Source organism: Vicugna pacos, chromosome 4 (assembly GCF_048564905.1).
Source record: "Vicugna pacos chromosome 4, VicPac4, whole genome shotgun sequence".
Classification (NCBI taxonomy): Eukaryota; Metazoa; Chordata; class Mammalia; order Artiodactyla; family Camelidae; genus Vicugna; species Vicugna pacos.
Window position 1 is genome coordinate 73,162,414 of NC_132990.1, and position 24,882 is coordinate 73,187,295.

At 56.9% G+C, this 24,882-nt stretch overlaps 2 protein-coding genes, 1 long non-coding RNA gene and 1 other non-coding gene across 9 annotated transcripts; 1 reads left to right on the top strand and 3 right to left on the bottom strand.

Moving 5' to 3' along the window:
• On the bottom strand, positions 1 to 73 carry TRNAA-UGC (transfer RNA alanine (anticodon UGC)). The gene has a single exon. It is a non-coding gene; the product is annotated as a tRNA-Ala (tRNA).
• A 1,472-nt stretch (positions 74 to 1,545) lies between these two features.
• PTGES2 (prostaglandin E synthase 2) lies at positions 1,546 to 6,575 on the bottom strand. Of its 5 annotated transcripts, none has more exons than XM_072960186.1 (7): positions 6,262 to 6,575; positions 4,904 to 4,996; positions 4,161 to 4,219; positions 3,649 to 3,798; positions 3,177 to 3,377; positions 2,747 to 2,864; positions 1,546 to 2,179 (listed from the first exon to the last, which is right to left on the bottom strand). In XM_072960186.1, the coding sequence occupies exons 1-7, from the start codon at positions 6,529 to 6,531 to the stop codon at positions 2,057 to 2,059; spliced, it is 1,014 nt and encodes a 337-aa protein (XP_072816287.1). In that variant the 5' UTR covers positions 6,532 to 6,575; the 3' UTR covers positions 1,546 to 2,056. The 5 variants fall into 5 exon arrangements, with proteins under 5 accessions (XP_072816287.1, XP_006205532.1, XP_072816289.1 ...); XM_006205470.4 differs by having other exon boundaries at positions 4,904 to 5,101; XM_072960188.1 differs by lacking the exon at positions 6,262 to 6,575 and adding an exon at positions 5,990 to 6,174 and having other exon boundaries at positions 4,904 to 5,101.
• A 458-nt stretch (positions 6,576 to 7,033) lies between these two features.
• LCN2 (lipocalin 2) lies at positions 7,034 to 21,638 on the top strand. Of its 2 annotated transcripts, none has more exons than XM_072960190.1 (8): positions 7,034 to 7,291; positions 17,927 to 18,102; positions 18,619 to 18,755; positions 19,903 to 19,982; positions 20,156 to 20,275; positions 20,505 to 20,606; positions 21,289 to 21,318; positions 21,440 to 21,638. In XM_072960190.1, exons 2-7 carry the CDS (start codon positions 17,965 to 17,967, stop codon positions 21,309 to 21,311), a joined length of 600 nt encoding a protein of 199 aa, XP_072816291.1. In that variant the 5' UTR covers positions 7,034 to 7,291; positions 17,927 to 17,964; the 3' UTR covers positions 21,312 to 21,318; positions 21,440 to 21,638. The 2 variants fall into 2 exon arrangements, with proteins under 2 accessions (XP_072816291.1, XP_006205650.2); XM_006205588.4 differs by having other exon boundaries at positions 7,034 to 7,241.
• On the bottom strand, positions 13,141 to 24,797 carry LOC107033635 (uncharacterized). The gene is made up of 4 exons (XR_001459141.3): positions 24,661 to 24,797; positions 24,067 to 24,188; positions 21,926 to 22,011; positions 13,141 to 13,282 (listed from the first exon to the last, which is right to left on the bottom strand). It is a non-coding gene; the product is annotated as an uncharacterized lncRNA (long non-coding RNA).
• Between the last annotated feature and the right edge of the window lie 85 nt (positions 24,798 to 24,882).

Below are 24,882 nucleotides of genomic sequence, written 5' to 3' on the forward strand. Positions count from 1 at the left end.
TGGAGGTACTGGGGGTTGAACCCAGGACCTTGTGCATGCAAAGCACACACTCTACCACTGAGATATACCCTCCTCCTCTTTGGGGAATTTGTGATTGAGACAGAGCAAGGTGAGTCAGCCTCCTTGAGCAGCTGGAAAGGTACCAAGTAACCTGAGATGGGTAACAAGGAAAGGATGTGAAGAGAAGGGAACATGGGGAGGGGGCAGGGATACAGGAAGGCCCTCCCCCAGCGCCCGCTGACACCTCTGGCCTAGTTCCCACTCTGCTGCGGGAGGCTCTGGGGTCCACAGGCCACCCCAGGTCCTAGGAGCAAAGGCCCCTCAGGACTTAAAGGCTGACCAGTGAAGGGGGAACAGCATTCTAGCTCGACAGTGGTTACTCTGGGGACCCGAACACCTGCTGGCCCCTCGGAGGTGGCTTCCTTGGTTCCTCACCCCACCAGCCTGGTGTGGCCTTGGCTTCTCTCCTTCCTCCCACAGGAGGGACACACCCAGGAGGACAGGAAGGCCTGGCGGGTGGGCTGTGGTGCACCCACACGTCGGAGCACGCTGCAGCCGTGAAGACAGCCAGTGTGACACACGTGCCAAGGACGGATGCTCACAATGGGCATGGGGAATGACACAAGTGGGTGGCAGACAGCCCCGCGGCAGAAGCTGAGGCTGCTGCTTCCAAACATGACGCTGTCTGCCTCCAGAGCTTGGCACGTCCTCCTTATTTGAATGTTTGCTAAAAGGAGGAACATTAATTATTTTTATGTTTCAAAAAAATTAATAAAGAAAAGTGTAAAACTCTCCTGAAAGGACTTGAGGGGGCTGTCCAGTCACTCCCCAATAGGGAGGGCCCAGAGGATGGAGTTCAGCACCCTGGCTGCCGGTCTGGCCTCTGGAGGGCCACCTCAACCGGCCCCTCATCTGCTGAAGCCAGAGAAATGGGGACCTCAGACCCAGGGTGCCCTGCTCTGAAGGGACTCCACCCACAGCCCCTCGGTGCTCCCAGAGCTGCTTCTCCCTATAGACCTCTGTCCCAGCGCCCACCCCCTGTGAAGTCCCAGGCCTGGGACTGAAGGCCTGCAGTGGCCATCTGCTGCCCAAGGGTCCTGGAAGGGACTGTGTTCTCTGAACCTCAGCCTCCTGGTCTCTAGAGAGGACTGGAACAACTCTTGACTGAGCAGGGCATCCTTCTACGCGCTGACCTGCACCCTGCTGTAGAACCTTTGCAACCTCCCCTTCAGGTGGGGAGTACCATGCCCATTTGACAGATGGGAGACCCAGGCTCAGAGAGGGATGCCCCTGCCCAGAGTCCCAGTCAGTCAGGAGCAGAACTGGACTGGTGCCCTGGGCCATCTCTGAGCCTCCCTGCAGGGCATCCCATGGCAGTGTCCCAGGGATTACGGGACACAAAGCCTGCTGAGCCTTGCACCCCCACCTGACATTTAGTAAGCACTGGGCAAATGGTATTTACCATCAGGGCTGGGCTGGCCTCATTCCAAAGCCCCCCCTAACCAGCACTGGCCGCAGACCTCCACGACAGCGCCGCCACGCAGGGAGCAGCAAACCTGTTCTTTATTGCAAATATGACACACAGTCCCGGAGGCACCTGGGAAGAGCAGGAACCAGGGAGAGCCAGGGAGGCCCCCCAGAAACCAGACGGTCCCTACTTCCTTCGCCCAGGGCGGAAGCCCAACCAGATTCCCATCCACAGGGCAGAGGCAGGGCAGCCTTGAGAGCCCCAGGGAAAGCTGAAGAGCAGGGAGGCCCAGGAGGGGGTTGGGGAGGGTCAGCCCTCTGGGGCTGGGGTGGGAGGTAGCCTTCCGTGGCCCTGGGGGAGGGCTGTGAATGAAGACAAAGTCTTAGCCTTGTCCCCCAGCATCCCAGGGCCCCAGCAGGTGTCCAGTGATAGAAGCGAGGGGGCTGGGGGTGAGGTGGGCAAGAGGCTGAATGATCCTGTCCCCTACTGCACAGCATTGCAGCAGCCAGGTGCTGGCTCAGCGACCCTGGTCCCCCATAGTCGGTATCTTCCACTGTCTCCCCGCTCTTCCCAGCAGGGATGCTCAGTTCACTGGGGGGCCTCAGCGATGGCCTTCTCCACTCGTAGGTACCAGGGCTGGATGCGCGTGTGACGCATCATGTCATCAAAGGCCTCCAGGCCCTCCATCACACGCAGCACGCCATACACCGCCTGGGGTGGGTACACAGCAGTATCCACACCAGGCCTGCCCTCTCCCAGGTATGTGCCCGGGGCCCATCACCTCCCCCTCTGAGAGCCCCATGACCCTCTAAAGGGCCAATTTGCACACCGGGCTTTGAATGAAGTGTGTGGAATGGCTGCAGGTTTCACCTGCCCCGCATCCGTACCCACTTCTGGGCAAGAACGGCCCCCAGAGTTTCCTTTGTGTAAATGCCCTCCCCCACTCTCAGGTCCTAAGGTTTGCGGAGAGGGGACCCCACCATCCAGCTCCAAAACTCAGACCTGGTAATCAACACATTCCTCCCTGGCCAGAGGACTGCTTCAAGGACTGGCACTGAAGCCAGGTCAACAAGACACAGTCCCAGGACCTTGGCTGGGGAGAAACCTGAAACCCTGGTTTTCCTTAAGCGCTTGACAACAGGCGGAACCAGGTGACTCCAGGGTGCAGGAGCTGTGAGACGTAGGTTTTGCCCACATCTGGGCTTTCCCCACCTGGGCCTCCCCCGCCCCAAGGACAGATCCTTCATCCTGTGCACCCCCTGCCACCACCACACTCACCAGATCAGCCAGGTTTGGCTTCTGGCCCCCCATGAAGGGCCGATCTTTGCCCACCGCTGCCACCCACTTGTTGGCAGCCTCATAGAGGTCCTCACGCACATCATCCCGGAGGTGGTGCCTGGGCAAGGATGGGGACAGTCCATCAGGGGAACTTCAACACCTGGCCCAGGTTGGGCAGCGAGAGGGACTGGGGGCCAGGACTACTCCTGGCAGGGCTAGAGGGGACAACAAGAGACCCGACCATGGAGAAGGAAACAGAGGAAAGCAAAAGCAGGGACCCAGCTCTGGACTCCAAGGCCAGCCCTGCTTCCCCTGGGGTAGGGGAGGCAAGCGGGAGCTCAGGGTCTGAGTCCCAGCTTGGCTGACGCTGGGGCTCGGCGATGGCAGGCCCCCAGGTATGCGTACGCGTGCGCACACCGCGCACCATCACCTGCTTTTGAGCCGCTTGCTGATGATGTACATGGCGGCTGCACCCATGTACTTGGCCATGGCGCCCTCCACGGCCCCGAAATTGCCCTCCTTGACAATGTAGTCAAAGGAGGCCAAGGCCTCGGCCGGCGTGCGGTACACATTGGGGGAGATCAGGTGCACCAACCAGTCGTCTGCCCACTGCCGCCACTTCATCTCCTCCCTGTGGGCAATGGGGGGACAGGGGGCGGGCCAGGTGGGCTTCCTGAGCCAGGGTCTGGGAGGTGGGGAGCAGACGCACTATCCCGACCACCCAGTGTACGGATGGGAAGCCGAGGCCCGAGCAGGAGGTTTGCAAGGAGACTCAGTCCCGCCCGTGATGGCCCCAGCCCTTGTGGTCTCCCGTGCTGCTCCCCACTCACCATGTGGCCCCCTCTGGGGAAGACTCCTGCCCGTCCGCCCGCCTCCCCAGGGCCGGCCCCAGCCCCACTCACGTCCTCGCCTCCTTCCCACCATACATCCGCTGGGCTTCCTTCTCATCGAGCATGAGCCAGTACTTGTTGCAGAATTCCGTCACCTCCTTGCCCTGGTCATTCACAGCCTTCATGGGTGGATAGTAGGTGATGATGTCTTCCAGCGGCTGCCTTTGGGGAACATCCAGAGTCGCACCCCAATTCCTTCTTCCTCCAGGAGTCTGAACCCTCATCTCAGGGTGAGCATCTACCCCAGCCTGATCCAGCCCAAGAGGCAGCCCACAAAAGCTTTCCACCCTCTTGTGAGTGATACAGGAGGTCTGGCAGCAAGAGGGATTTGGGGGCAGACACCAGAATCACTTCCCTGCCAGGGGGAGCAGTGCAGAGGAGAGGAAGGAGGAGTTTCGAGTCAGATGCCCACAGACCATTCTGGAACTCTATGTAGCAGCCCTGGCCTGCTCCCAGGTGAGGCCTCCCTGAGTTGGGAGAGGAGGTGAGATGTAGCACCAGCCTGGGCCTCAGGCGCGCCTTACCCTGACACCAGGTAGGTCTTGAGGGCGCTGATGATGACGGAGGAGTCGTTCAGTTGTTGCTGGAGAAGAGGACGGTTGAGATCAAAGTTGGGGCGGGGGCCGACCAGCCACTGCCAGGGTCACCTGGGACTCTTAAACAATACTGACACCCAGGCACACTCCAGAAACTGCTCAGGTGGAACCTGGGCATTGTTCATCTGTCCCTGGGGGCTCACCCCTAAAATCCACGCCCCGTGGGATTGCCCCCTCCCTCAGGGCCCAGTCCCCGCGGTCAGGGCGGCCTGCCCCGAGTAAGGGAGACGCCAGTGTGGCTAGCAGGGAGGAGGGTGTGGGGGAGGACCCAGGGCCTGGGCCCCGCTCACTCACACGCTTGGCCTCTTGAGCACTGAGGGGCAAGGCGGACTCAGCAGCTACATTCTAGGAGCCAAGCCCTACACCCCCAAGAGTATGGTTCTCTGTTGATTAGTGACGCTAGTCAAGAGAGGCTAAGTGACTGGCTCCAACGCACATAGCCCGTGAGTAGCAGAGCCCCACGTTGAACCCAGACCACCCTGACTTCAGAACCCACACTGTGAAGCTCCATGGTGCTCTGCCTCCCTTAGACCCGCTGGTTCATAATCCTCATAATCCTTGGCCGAAGCCTGGACAAGCCAAGCTCCTTCCAGGGCTGCAGGGCAAGGCCTGACTCAGGGGTATTACAGGACAACCTGAGACACTCGGAGGGGAGGCTCCCCAAGGCTCACCAAGCTCTCTCCTTCCTGGGCCAGCAGGATGGGCACCTTCCTGTAGGAGGAGAACTTGATCTCGGCCCTACGCACAGGGTTCACCTCCACCACCTGGTAGGGCAGGGCATGGAAGTCGAGGAAGGCACGGACCTTGCTGCAGAAGGGACACGTTTTGTACTGGTACAGAGTCAGCTGCAGGCGGCTGGACAGAGAGAGCTGGGTGAGGAGCAGAGGAGGAGGCTTCTGAGACCTGGTGGCCTGGCCCAGACCCCACTCCCAAGCAAAAGTTTCCCAGGGGTCTTCTAGGATGATCCTGAGAACATCAGGAGGAATGGGGGATGGGTGGCAGGGAGAAAGGGAGGTGCAGGGAGGTGGGGAGCAGGCTCAGAGGCCCATCCAGTGGGCTCCCCAGGCAGGAAGTCTGTTCTGTGTAGGAGGAATCCTCCGGTCTTTGCTCAACCCTAGACAGACATCGCTCCTCTCCTTCCTGTCCCAAGGGAACTTCAGACACCACCTGGTGTGACCGCCCCACAGATGCAAAGCAAGTGTTTCAACTAGGAGTGCCCACCTCTACTCCTTCAACCCAAGGAACCTCGGGGTGAGGAGGTAGAGCCTAGTTTGCCAGAGTGGGTCTTCCTCAAATCTCCAGGAGGGGAGAGTTGTATTTGGGCCACCCGCCTGCATTGGGCAAGTTAAGCAGGAGAGAGAATCCCATGTGGTGTCGCATGTTTGAAAGCTGCAGCTGCAGCCTCCCTCCGCCATTGTTCATAGATGGGAGACTGAGGCAGGACCATGGAAGTGGGTGGGCAGGGAGATTCGGAGAACTCCACCCCTCATCTACCCACTCTGGTTCCCCTGGGACTAGGAAAGGGGCGCCTGCGGGTGAGTGCTGCTGTGTAGAAAGAATCACAGGGCAGCTGGGCCACCACCAGGCTGGGGGGACATCTCCTGCCTCCTGTCTCAGGAGCTGGTGTCTGAGACATCAGTTCCATGAAAATATAAGTAATAATACCAATAAATAAATCCAAAACCTCAGGATTTGGAGATAGTGGTAGGCAGACGATCAAATGTTTGGAAAATGATAAACTGTGGAAGAGGCTTTACCTTTTCAGTAATCTCCAAATCTTTCCGTTAAAAAGTCTTTAAAAAACGTTAGAAAACGACTTTAAAACAAAGACAATTCTAGTTAGCAGGCATCAGTAGCTCCCCCATTTCACTGATGAGGACGCTGAGGGAGCGGGGGCTTAAAACCAAGCCATTCGCCCAAGGTCACGAGCGGACAGAGGAGGCGGTTCCTGACCCCGCCGGTTCCCAGAAGTCCTGTTCGGCGCTGAGCCCAGCACCCCTCCCGAAGGTTCGGTCCGGCCTGGGCTTACCTGCACGGCTGAGCGCTCCGCGCGGAGGTCCTGGGCGCGCAGGTGCCAGCGCGCCGTGTGGTACAGCCCCAGGGCGCCCCCCAGGGCCAGAGCCGCGGCCCCCAGGAGCCGTGGGCCCCCCTTGCGGGCGGTAGCGGCGGGGCCAGAGCCTCCCGCACTCCCTGCGAAGCCCGCCCGGCTCTGTGCGGGGAATCCCAGCGTGGGGCAACAGCCCAGCCTCCAGGCCAGAGCGCGCCCGCGGGGCCACAGCACCCGTGCAGCGTGTGCCATGTTCGGTCATCCGGCGCTGCGGGCGGGCGCCAGAAACAAAGATGGCTTGGGCTCAGGCTTCCCTTAAAGGGGCGGGTCTCCGGGGCCCTACAGGTTACCAGGGGTGACAATGACGCCGAGCGAGAACAGCCCACGCGGGACCGGGCGTAACTCCCCAGCGCCCAGCTTACATACACTCGTCAGAGCCGAAGAAACACATCCGGTGATGTCTGGGAGTTGCTAAATGCCCCAGCTTCTAAAGTGTAGCTGTAACTGGTCTCGGTAGTGACCTGGGGCCGAATGCAGGAACTCGGCCACGTAGCTCGCCTTGCGACCCTCTGGTAGTATGCACCCAATCGAAAAGGACTGACCCCTTCAGAGTATCACGGAAAGAGTAAAGGCCTTGAGTCCAAGAGAGACACGGAAACTGACCCGTCCAACCCACATTAGGTGGGCGCCCTCGACTCTGGCTTTTTCTGCCCTCCCGCGCCCCTGAACCGTTTCTTCTGTGACTCGAACCATAAGATTCTTCATACACTAAGGGGGCCTTAGAAACCACGTGTCTCAGATTTCGCTCACCGGGAGGCGCCGGCGCGCCGACCAGCAGCAACCCAGCGTCAGGATGGGGCAGAGTGGGGATCCCAAGCTTCCCTGCCCCTCTGCCAGGCTCTTTCGCCCTAACTGAGGACCCGAGCCTCAACCACCTAGGCTTCTCGGCGGGCAGCCCCAAGGTAGCCCCACCCGGCGACCGGGACAAGGGCGGGGCTCGGGGAGTAGGCAGGTATCTGACGGCCGAACAGATTCTGGGCGGGGTGGGGCGGAGTCTGAAGGCTTGGTCCTCAGAGACCTACGCACCGGGGATGAGGCGAGGGAGCTGGGCAGCGACAGGGACGGGGCTCTGGGTAGGGAGGGACGGAGGACGGAGGGGATAGGCGCGCGGTCCCGGCCACCGGGCCCGGTTCTACCGAGGCGTTCCGCTCTTCCCGCCCCGAGTTCCATCCCCCGCCTCCACCCCGCTCACCTTCCGCCTGCCGCTCGCCTTCTGCGCGACGTTCGCCGTGCCCCATCATCGTGCGACCCTAGTGGCGCCCAAGCCCCTAATGTCAGGCCCCAATCGGGACCTGGGCATGTTGGTGGAGGAGGGCACAGAAGGCGAGAATAACGGCTTCGGGGAACCAGTTGACCCGGGCGGGGTGTGGGGGCTGCTGAAGCGACCTTTGCTTTTTAGGGGGTGCCCTCCTGGGAATGGAGAATCAAGCCCGAGATAGGGGCCAGGAAGGAACCACAGAGCCCTCCCCATCACCCGCCCCAGGGTGGGTCCGGAGTTGCAAGTTCCCTCCTGGGTTTCGGCGAGAGCACCTGCGAGCTGGTCCCTGGAAACTGCAGCATTCTAGAACTGTGGGAAACTGGCCCCGTTTTACAGATGGGAAAACTGAGGCTGCTTCAGGGTCACTCGCCCTTTTTGGATTGGGATTCGCTCAAGCCACTTTTTCAGCCCCTATGAAGATGGAGGCTCCTGAGGGAGCAGGGCTGGGAGTGGACCATGTTGGTTTAGCCAAGGGGCTATCTGGATGGGTTGCCACCCTGCTGAGTCAGCACCCCCTGCCACCTTTGCTGGTGTGGCCTGGAGCCTTTGTGAATGTGACTTGCTTACAAAAGCTGCCTGTTGCCTGCACAGCACTGCAAGAGGAGGGGGTAGAAAGAACCATCAGCTCCCTTCTCACCATCTGGAGCCTCAATTTCTCCATCTGTAGAATAAGGATAATGGTTGGTGTCTCCTGCATTGAAATGTATCAGGATTAAATCAGAAAATGAATGGGGAGAGGCTGGAGTCTAGTGAGGCTTGCGCCTTAAAGACCCCTGTTTTTTGCCCACCTAGCAGCTGCTCCACCTTTGCCAGACAGAGGAAGGAAGCCCAATGACCGTGTCCTCCACCAAAATACTTGGCAAATTCTCCCTTTGTCATCCTGGCCAAGATTGGGGCCCACACCTCTTGTCCTGCCTTCCCATGCTCACTGCCCTTGGTCTACGCTGCCTCTTCCTTAATTCATTCCAGCCAGGGGCCTCTTGTCTATGGCTGAGCTGGATGGATCCATAGGCCCAAGTCTGAGCAAATCCCAGGGATGTCTATGCTCTTTCCTGTTTCTGTGGGACACCTGGGGACAGGTGGCTGAGACCCAGGGTTCTCACACAGAAGAGAGAACAGAGCCTCTGTGTATGCACAGCCCAGATCCTGCCAGTCCAGGAGCCCCATTCCGGGCTATAGCTACTGTGACCTCCCATTGGTATCTGACCCTGGTGGCCAGTCTCCTGGGCACATGCCCCTCAGTGGGTTCATGACCCCATGCTTGCTTATTTTCCTTCAACCTCTCTTCTGCAGCCCTGCCTCTTAAGAATTGGGCCCCCCTAGGCCCCATGCACACGGTCTTGGCCACCTCTTTCTTCCCCAGAAACAGATGTTTTCTGCTACCATCTGGATCATGAATGCCCAGCCTGTGGTTTCAGGTCAGCCCTATCCTGGGTTTACAGCTGCCTCTGGGACACCCTAGGCACCCCACTTCCATCCTGGCACAACCACCCAGTTGGTTATCTTCCCCACCTAACCATTTTCTCTTCTTCGGCTTCTGCCTCCATCATCAAGGGAGAACCCATGATTCCTGCCAGCTTCTTCACCCTCCATGACTGCCCAGCCTCTGCTCTGCTGCTTCTCCTGACCCTACCAGTTACCCTCTCTAATATCCCAGTGGGTTCTACCCAAATGTCCCTCTGCCCCTTCATCTCACTCAAAACCTACCGAAGAGATGAACCTCAGAATAATGATGCTGAATGAAAGAGGCCAGGCAATAAAGAGAATACTGTTTGGTTCCACTTACATACAACTAGAAAAATTCAAACTAATCTATGGTGACAGAAAGCAGATTGGGGGTTACCTAGGGGTGGGGAAGGGGGTTTGTGATGGAGAGGAACAGGAGGGACGGGGCATGAGGAATCTTTTGGGGGTGATGCATATATTTAGTGTCTTGACTGTGGTGGTGGCCTCATGGGCCCTTATACATGACATGACTTAACAAACTGCTCAAAAATCATAGTGAAAGGGTTATGTCAAAAGGACTTAAGAGCTCCCAATGGCCAAAGTTGGAACAATTTTTAAAAATTTTTTTTTATTTAATTTATTTATTTTGAGGTGGGAGAGGTAATTTGGTTTATTTATTTACTTACTTATTTATTTTTAGCAGAGGTACTGGGGATTGAACCATTCTAAGCATGCACTCTACCACTAAGCTATACCCTCCCCCACAAAGTTGGAACAATTTGATCAACAAAATTAATTAGTGTTGGATTATAACCTAAAGTATAAAATAAATAACCGTGAGTCCATTCTGATATAAATAAATGATTGAATTAATTAATAAATGGGGGAGAAGAGACAAATCTCCTGTGCAGAAGAATTTCAAATAATTTGTGTAGACACCTTGCCCTCAAGAAGGTGGAGCAAAACTCCCCACTCCTTAGATGTGGGCTGTGCAGAGGGACTTCCTTCCCAAGAGTGTGGGAAGGGGGAAGTGGAGTACCTGTACTGGAGAAACCTGACGGTCACCCCTCAGCCAGGTGACCAAGGTCAACATCAACAGTGATTAGCCATGTTAATAGTATGTACCCTTCGTAGGATGTGATGTAAAAGTAGCACTTGATCTCCACCCTCTACCTCCCTAAGCCCATAATCCCTGTCTAACCATGGGGAAAACATCCAACAAATCCCAATGGAGATATCTGACCGGTGTGCCTCCAAACTGTCAAGGTCATCAAAACCAAGGGAAGTCTGAGAAACTGTCAGAGTCGAGAGAAGCCTAAAGAGACATGGTGACTAAATGTCATGTGGGATCCCAGATGGGAACCTGGAACAGGAAAAGGACATTATGTATAAACTAAGGAAGTCTGAATAAAGCATGGACTTTAGTTAGTAATAATGTATCACTGGTGGTTTGCTAATTGTAATAAGTGTACCATATAAGATGCTAATAATAGGGGAAACTGGGTGCAGGGTATATGGGAACTCTGTAAACTATTTTCACAGTTTCTCTGTAAATCTAAAACTATTTTTAAATCAGAAGTTTATTTTTGTAAATAAACAACAAGGTCCTACTGTATAGCACAGGGAACTAACTATATTCAATAGCTTGTAATAATCTATAATGAATAACAATATATATATGTATAACTGAATCACTGCTGCACACCAGAAACTAACACAACATTGTAAATCAATTATACTTCAATTTTTTTTAAAGTTTCTTTTTAAAAACTTGTCAAATTGTGCAGCTTGAACACAGACGATTTATATTGCTAATCTGGTATCCTCTTTGTGGGAAGATTCGTTAATGACTGATTTGATTTCTGTGATGGTTATAGGGCAGCTCAGACTTCGTTTTTCTTCTTGAATCCATTTTGGTAAGTTACAGTTTCCTGGGAAATTTCCTGTTTCATTACCTGTGGCACTCACCTATCCTTTCATGTCTATAGAACGTATGGTTATATCCCTCTCTTCTGTGTATGTGTGCCTTGTATCTTTCTGTCCTTCTAAATTTCCATCTATGTCATTGGTCTTTTCCAGGAGTCAGTTTTTAGCTTTGATATTCCCTTTGTATTTTTCTCTTTTATTAATTTCTTCTCTTAATGTCATATTCTCCTTCCTTCTGTTTCTTTAGAGTTATTCTGTGATTTCTAAATTTTTATTTTGGACACTTTGCTCAAGACTGCAGCCTTTCTACTTATTCTAAAACACACCCTTAAGGCCATGCATGTCCCTTGTTTATTGTGAGTCTGGCAGGACACTAAGAATCTGTTTCATGCTAGATCTAGTTGTCTGGCAGAGGGAGGGCCCTTAAGACTGTCCAGACTTCTGTTCACCAGGATTGCTTTTCAGGTAGATACTCCCCAAGGTCCCCATGGGCCACAGGAAGACCAGGCTCCCCTCCCTGCCTGCCCTTCGGAGCAGCAACCGCTCCTCTACAGCACCCCCATCCCTGCCCTCCAGCAAGGGCTGATCCTGACCATCCCTTGCCTTTCTTGGCAGTAGCCTCACTCCAGTCCACAAGCTCTAAGATCAGAAGTCAGCCCCTCACCTTCCCCAGCAAGTCCCCAAAATAGCCGTCACTGGGCAGGAGCTGGAGGAAGCAGCTCCCTTTCAGCCCTACTCCTAGTGGGGGTAATTAATAGATGAAATGGAGGGGCTCTGGTCAGAGAAAGAAGGGACCCTGAGGCCCTTGAATACCAGTAAGGCCCTCCGGGGGGACTCTTTCCCATCACTCCTAATACAACACAAACTTGGCGGGAACACTTGGTGTGCACTGGGAGACTGTGGGAACCCTTAGCCATACAGGAAAGGGGACATCTGGAGGCAGGAAGAGGCACAGACTCTGGGAGAAGGGCAAGGTTCCCACACTCCAGCCACAGCACCACAGCACCTGCCAGGGCACCCAGGAACCCTGCCTGGGACAGAGCTGAGCCCTGGCACTCCTCCACCCAGAGACGCTAGGGGCTCTGAGCAGCCCAGCTGCCGCTGCCTACAGAGACCAGACTGCTAGGGTCCAGAGCCCTTCCTGAATGAACCCAAAAGTCCCTTTGTGAGCAGGTCGGGGGTGTGGATGGCTCAGGACAGGTGGGGCCTGAGGTGTGAGGAGAATGGGTCTATATGGGACAAGGGGACTATGGTATGCTGAAAAATGGCCCCCCCAAAAGGTATTCATGTCCAAATTCCTGGAACTTGCAAATGTAAATGTGATTAAGTTAAAGATTTTTTTCTTCATTACTACTTTAAAAAATTCTATAACAGTTAATGTCCTAACGACTGATTTTTAAGGCATACAAATTAAATGTGTGTGTTACTGTCTTCAAAAACAAACGAAACAAGCTGTTTTTTCCATTGGTATGGCCCTGATTTTTTTCCTTTCCTGCAGATTGACAATATGCTAATTCCTGTTTCACAATATGATGGAGTGCATTCTGTTTTCAACTTTCTAAAATAATAAGACTATTTTCACAACTCACCAATATTTGAATTGTGGAAGACTGGTGTTCTAACCTGACGATTGGCTTTTTCCTTCTCCTTTCCATCTTTCCTTCCTTTTTTGCCTTTTAAATAAATTGGGGTTTTGACATGAGATCATCCCAGATTATCCGAGTGGGCCCTAAATGTCATCACGAGGGTGCTTATAAGAGGGAGGCAGAGAGAGACTCCACACACAGAGGAGAGGGCCAGGTGAAGACAGGCAGGCATTAGAGTGAAGGGGCCACAAGCTCATGAGTGCCGGCAGCCACCAGGATCTGGAAGGGGTAAGGAACAGTCCCCTGGTGCCCCCGGAGATTTGATTTCCACAGTGAACTTCTGATTTTGGACTTCTGGTCTTTGGAATGTGTTGTTTTAACCCAAAAGGTTTATGGTAATTTTTTGTAGTAATTTGATGATTTGGGAAATTCTCAGTCTATCCAGACTGCAGAAGATGCTAAAAGTATGCAATTCACTGTTAGGAAAAGCCCAGGACCTAGGATGTGGGGAAGAGGTGGCCCAGGACAGGGAGACCCAGTGGCGTGGGGAGGTGGTGGTCTCAGCGCATTCGGGCTACCGTAGACTGCGAGGCTTATAAACAGAAATTTAATTCTTACAATTCAGGAGTCAGGGAAGTCCAAGATCAAGGCACAAGCAGATTCAGCGTCTGGTGAGGGCCCACTTCCTGGTTCACAGACGGCTGTCTTCTCGCTGTTTCTGCACATGCTAGGAGGGGTGAGGGAGCTCTCTGGGGTTTCTTAAGGGCACTCATCCCATTTATGAGGGCTGGACTCTCATGACCTAATCACCCCAAAGCGCCCCAAGCCCCACACTCCTAATACCATTGCATTGGGTGTTAGGATTTCAACATGAATTTTGGAGGGACATAAACATTCAGTTATAACTGTGTCCCAGGACTGGGGGACCCAGGAATGGGGATAGAAACCAAGGAGCCGTGGGTCACTCCAATCCCGGCACACTCCGGCTGGCCCCTAGGGAGGGCACTTGGGCTGCACGGACCCTGGGAAAGCAGTGCCCAACTAAGCCCGAGGGACTCTGGGCCCAGAGGGGCACACAGACCTTTGCCCTGCGCCCCTCCACAGAGGGTTCCCACCCCTGAGGTGATTCTGAATCATGAGAAGGAGGAAGAGCCCAGCCCAAGGTCCCCCAAAACTCACACTTCCCCAAGACCCCTACCAGGTACCCCTGAGAATTAGACTACAGTGGGGCCATGGCCAGTCCAAGGCCAAGGCCCCAGTGAGCATTCTCAGGGTTTCATTCTCCTCTGCTCCCTGCACCACCCTCCCTGGCCCCTCGCCCCACTGTCCACTGGCCCAGGTTGGCCCCTTCTCCTTATGGAAGTGAACACGCTGTCCCTTTGGAGCCTGAATTTGTCCTCACTGTCACAGTCTTACAATGGCAAGAGTAGGGCAGAACTGGGAGGAGCAGGTCTTGTCCAGTGCCAGGGCCACGCCAGGCACAGGCCTACGATAGAGGTAGCCCTGCGCAGCTCCACGGGAGCCCAGCATCCGCCCACCGCCTGCTGGATGCCTGGTGCCCACCGCAGACCCTGCTCAGAGCAGTGGCCTCCAGTCCCCTGGCCCCCTTGTGGCCGTGATAGGCCCTCTCGCCTGCGTGGGAGTCCAGGCCCCAGAGCGAAAGGCAGGAGCACCCATCAAAGACACATGCGTGGGCCGGGGACCCGAGGATCAGAACCAGGATGCGGCCGTGGGCCCAGACCTCATAGGTCTCCCACCCAGTAGACCCCAAGGATTTCCCCAGAGGGAGGAATCCAGTGGGTATATTGTGAGGGCTGTCAGGACGGGCTGCCTTTCCAAGCTTTTCCACCAGTTGGTGGAAAGAAGAGGAGACAGGAGATCCTCTAGTGAGCCCTGGCTAAGAGATGAGAGATGGGGAATGAAAGCTGTTTCTGGAAACTCGAGACTCAAGCCAAGTCTCTGGAGGAACAGGCACCTCACACTCACCAGTTCTTCCTCCTCCTGGGTGTTTGGACCCACAGTGGCCAAGGAGGGCCTGTCGGTAGGCACCAAGAGTTCCTGCTTCATTGACTGGCTTCCTGGGGGCACCTCGCCTTACAGGCTGCCCCCAGGCGTGGCCTTGGCTCTGAGGAGCATAATTGCCCCTGTCCTGCCATTCAAGCAGAGGAGAGAGGGCTGCTGCTTTTGCCCCAAACATCCGAGGCTGGGCTGAACACTGCTCACAAGCTTCCAGAAACAAATCTAGGGGGTTAGACTGGATTCCTGAGATGCAAAAACTGTCAGAGAGCATTTGGCTGACTTCCTGATTGGATTAGACCAGGGGATGGGGCGTAGGTCACTCTGTGAGAGGTCAGGCCACCGTGGTTCCTCCCGGGCATGTGGAGGGTGCCAGAGACAGGTTCGGAACAGCCAGAGTTCTCTGGCTTCTTGCCACAGGGACAGCCAGGTGTGGATGTTTTCAAGTTCCTGCCATTGCTAAGGTGATTCAGCAGGACTTGGAAGGTCCAGCTCTGGCTTCTCCCAAGATGGCCTTGGCCTCAAGACTTCCGTGTGACTAGTGGTGGCCTCGGGATGGCTGCATCTCTCAGAGGGTGGGGAGAGCTGGTAGGGGTGGCCCTGCAAGACTGATCCAGCGGCCACGGTGGAAACCAAGAGAGGGGCCAAGGGGAGGCGGAGGAATACCCGGTGTGCGTCACACGGTACCACCACTCAGTGCAGAGCTTTCTGAAGCCCCAGAGCCCAGGGGCTGCCCCCAGCTCTGGGCAGTGTGAACCCTCGAGTCCCCTCCTTGGCCAGGGCCCAGGCCCAGTGGTAGGGTGGTGGGCGAGGAGTGGGGCCTCCAGTGTCCTGGCCACCTATCTTTGGGAGCAGCTCAAGTCCAAACAGGAGGTCTACACCGCAGTCCTCACTCAACTCTCCTAGTACCTAGCTCCACAGCTTCTGTGAGGCAAGTATGCGTGTTGAGCTGACCCTCCCCCGAAGCCCAGCTGGACTCTGAAGAGGGTGGGCAGAGCTTTTCACCTTGATCCCCAGCCCAGCCCACAGGACCTCTCCCTTCCTAAGGCAGACGGCAGCAAGCACCTCCAGCTGATCCTACCCTCCCCTAGTTCCAGACAGCCCAACACCCACCTCTTGTAGGTTGGGACCGGCCACAGCTTGGCCTGACCTCTGGTCCAGCCGTGGCCATGACCATCCTTGGGCCCCCCACGAGGTATGGCTGGGACACTGCACACTGCTAAGACTCAAATCCCTGGACAGACCTCATTTCCTTCCCTCTTCCCTCTGCTCCTGGACCAGCCCAACCCCCAGGGCTGGACCAGGAGAGAAGGCAGGAGGCAGCCAGGTGAGGAGGGGGTGATGGCATGGTCATCGTCAGGTATCAGCTGAGGCCACGGCCACATGGAGATAAGGACAGAGAGACAGAGACAAGGCCAGTGGGTCTGAGACAAGCCTGGAGCCAGCACAGAGAGAAAAAATGGATCCTGCATGGGTTCGGTCAGAAACTCAGGGGTGATCTGAGGTAGAGACCTCGACGTGTGTGCACTGCTGCATGGCCTGGCAGGATCTGCGTGCAGCTCTCTTTATAGAGGGGGAAACTGGGGTAGGGGGTAGGGGCAGGGTACGGACAGAGATGTGCAAGCACCTAGAGGAGGCAGGATTCAAACAGGGCCATCTCCCTTCCTGCACGCCAGCCTGGTTTTCCCATGCTACAGACTCGGCCCAGACCTCCACCCCCAACTCACACCAGGGGCATTGGCTACCCTGCCTTTTAGAATCTAGAATATTCCCTCCAGGGTTCTGCCCCTCTTTCACTCAAAATTCTTGGAGGCTCCATCCATCAGTCTCCCCGATACCCAGCAGTCACCGCAGACTTAAGGATACCTTTTAAGGTCAAAGAGAAGCAGGGGTGGAGGCCCTGGGGCTGTGAGCAGAGATGAGAGGGGTGGGGGGTGGGCACGGGCTTCGGTGGCAACAACCCTGAAGCTTTGCTCATCTCTACGTCCTTCAATTTCATCATCCCGACGGGCCAGCAGGGCAGAGCCTGAGGGGGCAGGGTTCCTGTGGGGGGCCTCTCTGCCTCAGGAGAGTGTGTTCTACCCACCAGCTCAGGACCCCTCCAAAATGCCTTCCCTCAGGGCCCACTTTCCCAGAGCCTAGGCTGAGGGAGCTGATTCCCAAGCAGCAGGTGGGTAGAGCCAATAAGGTCCCTGTCAGTGTCATCTGAGGCCAACAGACCCTCAGTTGAGCCACAGGACAGGTGTCCAGGCAGCCTCGGCCCTCATGATGAGCTATCTGTGAGACACTGCCTGGGGGCTGGGACCCATCACTGCCTCCCAAGGATGGCCAGGCCCCCAGTGAGGAAATTGCCTCCCTCCAAGGACAAAGGGATCCCAGGCCCAGGCTTCTTCTAGGGTCCCTGGCCCAAAGCTGGGGCCAGAGACAGCAGATGGCCTCAAGGACCTCTCAGAGAAAAGGCCAAGTCCTTGCACTCCCTGTGACCCAAAGCACCTGGTGTCCAGAGCAGTAGGGTGGACAGCCCACCTCAGATCCCAGCCCCCAGCCCACCTCACCCAGCGCAGATGCCTGCCTCCCGCTGCCCCTACCAGCGTGGCGCTGGGACTGCAGCCTCGCTCTGCTTTGCTGAGCATCCACATGTGGTTCTCATGCCTTGGGGTCTCTGTCCACTGGGCTCACAGCAAGGGCCGAGTCCTTTAGGGGCTAGCTGCGATCTGAGTCCATTCCCGCACACGGGGCATGCAGTGAGGGGGAGAGGCCGACTCTTAGGTCAGCCCCTGGCCTGGTGCCTGGCCCCTGGGAGGGCCAGGATCTGGGCTCTGAGAACAGGGCACACATCACACCGTCCTTCTCTGTTAGAAATGTTCCCTCTCAGCTGTTCCACCCTTCCCTGTCCCTTCTGAGAACCGGGAAACAGCATACAGGCAGCAATTCTGTTTTCACTGGGTATGGGAAGGGGGGGGGTCTCACCACACATACCCCACCCTGGGCTTGGGTTGATCAGGGGCTCCTGGAAGCCAGAGATGACGGCTTGTCCCAACCGGCACCACTAACCACATACAGAGCCAACCAGAGGTAAAGGGAAGGGGCACAGAGAGTGTGGAGAGAGGTGCGGAGCTCTGGAGAACGTCCCCTCCCGACCCCCTTGGCCTGCTGCCCCTGGTCTTGCACAATCCTGACCAGCGGGGAAAGGGGCAGAAATCTTGCCAAGTGTTTCAGCAGGAGAGCTGGCAGTTGCCTCACCCTTCCTGGATTTGGCAAAATATGACTCACTCCATCCAGGGTGGGTCATTGGTCAGGTGGGTCATAAATAGGGTCCCCAGGCAGCCTCCTCACTTGTCTCCTCTTCCTTCAGCTGCTGTCTGGTGCGCCAGCCTCCTCAGCCCTGAAATCATGCCCCTAGGTCTCCTGTGGCTGGGCCTCACCCTGCTGGGGGCCCTGCAGACCCAGGCCCAGGGCTCCACCCAAAAACTGATCCCGGCCCCACCTCTGCTCAGGGTCCCGTTGCAGCCTGACTTCCAGGACGACCAGGTAAGGGGCCTGGAGGGACAACAGCAGGGTGGGCCCCGGGGAAGAGTGTGAGCAGAAGAGAGGAGAGGCAAGTTAGGGCAGGATGCCCAGCCTGCCCTGGGGCCCCCTGATGGAAGCCACGCCCCATAGCCCCATTCCCACCCTGACCTTGCTGACCAGAGGACCACCTGGACAGACTCCCCCATAATCCCCGCAGTCTGTATATGGCCGGAACATCTTCAGTTCCTCTGCATGATGAGGAAACTAGGGCACAAGGAGGCCAGCTGGCCACGTGCCTAGAGTCACCCCATCCCTGCCAACCTCCAGACTCCCTCCTGGCCTGGCCGTCTCCAGCTCCCACCAGCTTCATCAGTGCGGGTCCAGCCCAGATCCGAATGCCCAGTCCCAGGCTGTGCTGCCTTGTTAGAGGGGCTCCTGGTTCAGGGCAAGCTGCCCAGAGGAGCCTGCAGGGACAGAGCAGTAGGGGGGACCCCTAGGGATGTTTGTGGGCGCTATCTATTATCAGCCCCCCTGCAGTTCCAGGGGAAGTGGTACGTCATAGGCCTGGCAGGGAATGCAGTTAATAAGGAAGAAGAAGGCGAGTTTAAGATGTACACCACCACCTACCAGCTGAAAGAAGACCAAAGCTACAATGTCACCTCCACCTTGCTCAGGTGAGAGCTGCCACCTCCTTGGGGAATGTGGGGGAGACCTGGGGGGCTACCCAAGGGTGTAGAGGCAGACTGATGTCACAGCCAAGGGCTGAGACCTAGTCATTCATCCTACCGCTCAGCACTGGATACATATTTATTTCTTCCTTCCTTCATTGGATTAGCATTTACTGGTCACTTCAGTACAGACAGTGGTGGGGATGGACACAGTCATCAGGAAACAAGACAAAGAGAGCTGGGGTGTCCTGGATGGGGAGGATGGTCTCCAAATCCAGCCTAGAACCCCATCCAGGGCTTCACTGAGGGCTTACAAGGACGTGGCCTCTGGACTGGGCCTTGAAGGCAGGGGTTCTGAGTGGGAGAGAACCATTCCTTCAGGAAGCAGCAAGCTGTCAGGTGGCTGCCCTGAGCAGGAGCTGCTGAGTGGCCTGGCAGGGGCCTCATCACCAGTACAGAAGGGATCTGCTGAAGAGTGGGTCTGAGCATGGTCCCTCTGGTGTGGTGGGGAGATAAATGGAAGGGTGCCAAGGATTGCCCAGGTCCTCTGGGTTTCTGGCTGTGGCACATGGGAGGATTGGGGCTGGGGTATTTGTGTAGCAAGAAACAGAAGAAGGGTGGGTTTGCGGAGATCAGCTCTGGAATACCAGGGGGCAGGGTGGGACTCAAGTCAGGGTTGGCCCAGGAGCTGTGGGAATCCTTGGCATGGAGCAGACTGGAACCTTGGAGGGTGGATCCCCCAGGAGAAGTTACAGAGAGGGAAGCAGCAGAGAGAAGACAGGAGTAGGGGATAAATGTTGGGGGCGTCAGGGTAGGGGGCCAGCATGGAGGGAAGGCCACCAAGGCGAGATAGCCCTGAAGAGGGAAGAACAGCGGGTGATGGAGGGAAGGTCTGAACAGGGTCAGGTGGCGCAGGGCAGACAAGGCAGGGACAGCCAGGAGGAGGGTCAGAGGGGAAGACCCAGGCCCATCTAAGCTGGGTGGGGCGGGGTCTCCTGCTGTGGTGAGGGATGGGCTGTCATGGGCTGGGCTGGATGAGGGGCATCAGAATCCAAGAGCCTCCAGCTGCAGGCCTGGCCCCCACTTCATCCAGCCCAAAGAGTCCAAGCCTGAGTCCTCCACCCGCTCACTCACCCACCCTTTGCTCCCACAGGGACCAGCGCTGTGACCACTGGATCAGAACTTTTGTCCCAAGTTTCCAGCCCGGCCAGTTCAACCTGGGCAATATTGAGCGTGAGTCCTGAGTGAGGTGGGCCCTGGGGTGGGGCTTCCAGGGAACAGGGTCCCCCTGCCCACCCAAGATAGATGCTGTCCTGTGGGGGATCTCCTACAGATGGGCTGAGGAGAAAGGAGTGGCTCCCTCCTTCCAGCCATGGCGGGCTGACCCCTCGCCATCAACCCCACAGGCTACCCTGGAATACAGAGCTACACCGTGCGAGTGGTGGCCACCAACTACAACCAGTTTGCCATGGTGTTCTTCAAGAAGGTTTCCAACAACAAGGAGTACTTCAAGATCACCCTTTACGGTGGGTCCTCACCTACCGTGTTGGGGACCCAGCTCCTGGTCACACTGTTGAGGGGACAGGCCCATCCCCTCCCAGCCCCCAGGGTCCTCTCCAGTGCCAGCTCTGAGCCCCTGGGTGAGGGGCAGGGAGGGAGGTCCTGCAGACCCTCCATGAGGAAGGGGTCTGAGGCTTTGTTCATGCATTCAACAATGGAGTGTTTGCCGGTCACTCACTGTCATCTTGGCCACAGGGAGGACCAAGGAGCTGACCCCTAAGCTGAAGGAGAACTTCATCCGCTTCACCAAATCCCTGGGCCTCACCGATAACCACATCATCTTCTCTGTCCCAATCGGTAATGGCCAACTGGGGAGAGGAGGAGGGGACGTGGGGACTGTCCCCCACCAGGGAAAGCAGTGCGGAGGGACTTGGTCCTCTGCTTTAGTCACTAGAGTCCCTGGAAGCCACTCTGGGTTCAGGAAGACCCTGCCCCACCCAGAGATCTGTGGGGCACTCAGGAATCTGGGCTCCAAGTGTTCCTCCCCAAAAGATGAGAATTTCAGGCCCAGGTCCAGGTTTCCCCAGTCTCACTGCTCTGGGCAACTTACACCCCAGGCCCTACCATCCTGGACCACCACCTCCTCACACCTCCTTGTCCTGGGCCACTATCCTTGCTTTGGGGCCTGCTCACCACTGACTTGAAAAATGCCCTTGTCTTCAGACGACCTGGCTGGGCAGGGGGCTTCAGCCAGGCCACTCAGCCTCCCCAAAGCTGAGGGGCTGCCAGGGTTCAGCAGGTAAATAGTTGCGAGGCCTGGGGGCCCGAGCAGATGTGTGGCTGGGCCTCATTCTGGAGAATGGGGGTCAACCAGGTCGGCTAGTCCTCAGGCCCTTCTCCCAATCCTCTGCTCCCCCTAGATCTGCCGTTGCTGGGCCAGGCTGGGGCCCAGAACTCTTGGGGGCAGTGCAGGGGTCCTGGTGGGCAGGGGTCACACACACACACACCTGCCCATTCTGATGGACTCTTTCCCCCACAGACCAGTGCATCGATGACGAGTGAGCATGCAGTGAGTACAGCCGGGGAGGGGGCTGATGGGAGCGAGGATGCCGCTGGGCGGAGGTCTCAGGCCTGCCCTTGTCCCCCCACCCAGCACTGCTGTCATCACTCCTTCCCTGCCTCCCTCTCAGGTGCCTCCTGCCTCTCTCCACTCCCATCACCCTCATGTCAGCCTTTGCCAGGCCTGCTGCCCAGCTGTCCCCACCAGCCCAGACACGAGTGAGAGGAGAGAGCCAGGAGACCCTTCTCATGGCACTGCCCACCAGCTGCTCCCTGGGCCACCCTGCTGACAGAGCCCCTCCTTGCCTGCTAAATAAACACATGCTCTCACCCCCTGTCTGTGCTTCTTGACCCCTGAGCCATCTGGGAGGAAGATCAGCAAAGGGTGGGTTCACATTAGCATCATTCCCAGACCCCCTTGCGGTCCTCAGCAAAGGATGGAGGCCACAGAAACCATGGCCAGCGGCAGCTCTTACATATCGCTGCCTTCGAGGGGTGCCTGTCCAACGACCACACCTCGTTCTGCCATCTGAAACAGGTCCCACAGTAGCGGCCCACCCAGGGCCAGGGAGCTGGAGGGGGCTAGGAGGGCTGAGATGCCGTTACTTCCAACTCACCAGGACTCCTGTGGATGCTGGAAGAGGGCAGCCAGGGCAGGAGGGGTGCACACTGGATGGGGCAGCAGCATGTCCAGCTTGAGGCTCTGCTAGGCAGATAAGAGTTGCCAGGGGTGGTCCCCTCCCTCTCTGCCAGCCCCTTTCGCCCCATAGGCCCAGTGCTCATTCTCTTGCTCCCACTGGTGGGTGGTAGCGTCCATGCTGACTCCATTCAGAGTGCTGTCCTCACCCACATTCCCCTCTATGATAACCTCCAGTCCACCAAGGGCAGAGCCCGGGGCAGCCAGGAGGGGAATATGCTGCCAGGAATCCAGATTCCAGAAGACTCGAGGGCTCCAGGCCTGCACCTACTGCTTGGCTGGGCCTGTGTCTGGGGCCTGACAAGCCCCTGCTCACCCACAGGCCACAGCTACAGCCTCTCCATGTCTACATCACACCCAGGAACCCCCTCCCTGGCCTCTTACTCCCTTCAAGGTCAGAAGCCAGAGGTGAGATTCTGAGGAAACCCAGGCTTCTCCACCCACATACTTGCACACCCACCCATTCACCCTTGCTGGGGGAGTGGGGAGATACTGAAGTTGTGATAATCCTGGATAATCTATCTCAGATTCTTAATGTAGTCATGTCTCTGAAGACCCCTTTTCCAAATAAGGCACTATTCACTGGTTCCAAGGATTAGGACCCAGGTATCTCTGGGGACTGTTATTCAGCCTGCTGGAGAAGGAATGACGGCAGGGCTTGTGAGATGGGGAGTGAGAGGTGAACAAGGACCCGAGAGGCAGGGCAGAAGCAAGGCACACCCACTTCCCTCAGCAGGGATGGCTGGGGTGGGTGGCTGTTTTGTCCTGTGCTCTGGTGTGTGGGCCTTGACCACAGGAGTAGGTTCAATCTGGCTTCTGGAAGTGGAGAAGGGGCCAGCCAGGTACGGGCCTCGCCACCTGTGCCGCCCAGCTTCTCATCCTCCCACCCTCACTCAGGGGTGGGATGGGGCTTTGGGTGGGCTCTCCTCTCATCTCCTCCTGCCTGCCTCCCTTTGCCCCCACTGCTAGCCCCAGGCGCCAGGCACGTGCTCAGGCCAGGAGAAGTGCCACCCCTTGCATGCTGTGGTGGGGGCCATGCAGGGTCATGCAGATCCTGCTTAGTACTCCACGGAGTCTGACTTCCAACAGGACAAGCTCAGGGACTCCCCTGTCCGGTTCCCACGATGGGATGGGAGCCCTGACGGGGAAAGGGGCACTTTCTGGGGCTGGGTTGTCTGCCTGGGAAAGAGGGGGCCTGGGCAGGGTCAATGCCTGGCAGAGGTGCAAGGAGGGCTGAGAAGGAAGGAGGGCTGGGCACCCTCCTTTGGCCAATCAGTGAGGGACTCTCCCTGGGACCATGGCATTTCACCAACCAAGACAGCAAAGCCCTGTGTCCTCTGATGGACACAGAAATACCTGTGCCTGTGTGTAGCATACAAGTGTGCAGAGGCACGGCAGAAACGCAGGCCACCTACATGGATGTGCTGACATAATCCAAACATGTTTATCCCTGCAAGCACAGGACACCCAAGGGAAAACAGGCATGTATTTTATCCCAGATGTGAAATCACACGTGGGATCACAGGACCTGACTCTGCGTGCGAGCCCACAGAAAAGGGAAGAAACACATAGACTCCTGGGCACATGGGGAGAGATAAACAGGTTCCCAGAAACACGCCATGGCAGGTACAGATACACACCACACAGACACAGCAGGTGGATGTGAACACTGATGCATGGAGCCTCACAGGGATGCGCGATGCACCTGTCCATCCATCTGAGCACCAAGATGCCCCCAGGCACACTCCCAGCACCCTCCCAGAGCCAAAGACTCATCCCTCTCCAGGAATGGCCCAGGTACTATCTGCCACCTGCTCCATCCCTGGGTACACCTTCTGAGGGGACTGGGGAGGGGAGGTGGCCAGCCACAGGTGCTGAGGAGGAAGTGGAGGCTTGGCTGGAGAGGAGCAGCTTGGGGAACGAGGGTGGAAGGAGGACTGTAAGGGAACCTGCGAGCGGGCCCCTGGGAACCCTTACAGTCCAGGAGGGTCACCTGACCTGGGTGAGGGGGCTGTTCACTGCAATTCTTCCCCCACCAGTTCAGTGTGGGCCTCATCTCACCTCCATTCAACCTGGTTCAGGGAGAAGGCAGGGAGGGCTGCCGTTATGCAAGTCAGTGGTGGCTCAGATTGCAGGGCTCAGCTGCACCTCCACGTTCCTCAGGTGAAATGGTAAGGCAGCTTCTGGGACAGAGAGAATCTCTTTTCATTGGCATTGCTGAGGAACATACCTGACCCCCGTAGGGAAGATGGCTTGCCCTAGTGAGCCACCAGTGTGAGACCAGGACCTGGCTGCAGCCGCCATGGATCCTCCTAGCAGCTTCCAGTAAGTGAGTCCCAGTAAGTGAGCCCCTATACCCTGGACATGACTTAGCTGTACCCCTGGCCAAGATCACATCTCTGGGTCCCCCTCAGGAGCGACACTTTCTGGCTGGGTGACTCTGGGCAGGCCTTCTTTCCCAGCTGGTAAAAAAGAGTGGGGTATGATGATAGCTGGGCAGACTTTATCCTGAAGCTTCCGTGAGTAACAGCCAGAAGCTGCACTCTGCTGACCGTGACTCTCAAGAAGGCTGAGTGGATATCTTCCCTATACATTGGGGACCTTAGAAACTGCACGCCTCAGATTTCGCCCACGCGGAGGCGCTGGCTAGCTTACCCGCAGGTCCCCAACAGCAGGAAGAGGCAGAGCAGATTAGAAGGGTCCCAGGCTGCCCTGCCCCTCTGCCGGGCTCGCTCGCCCTAGCTGAGGGCGAAGCCGCCACTACCTAAGATTCTCGGCCAGCAGCCCTGGGAGGGCCCCAGCCGGCGGCCTGGAGAAGGCCGGGCCCGGAATCAGGCGGAAGCGGGCGGAGCTCGACTGTGAGGCAGGATGAGGGCG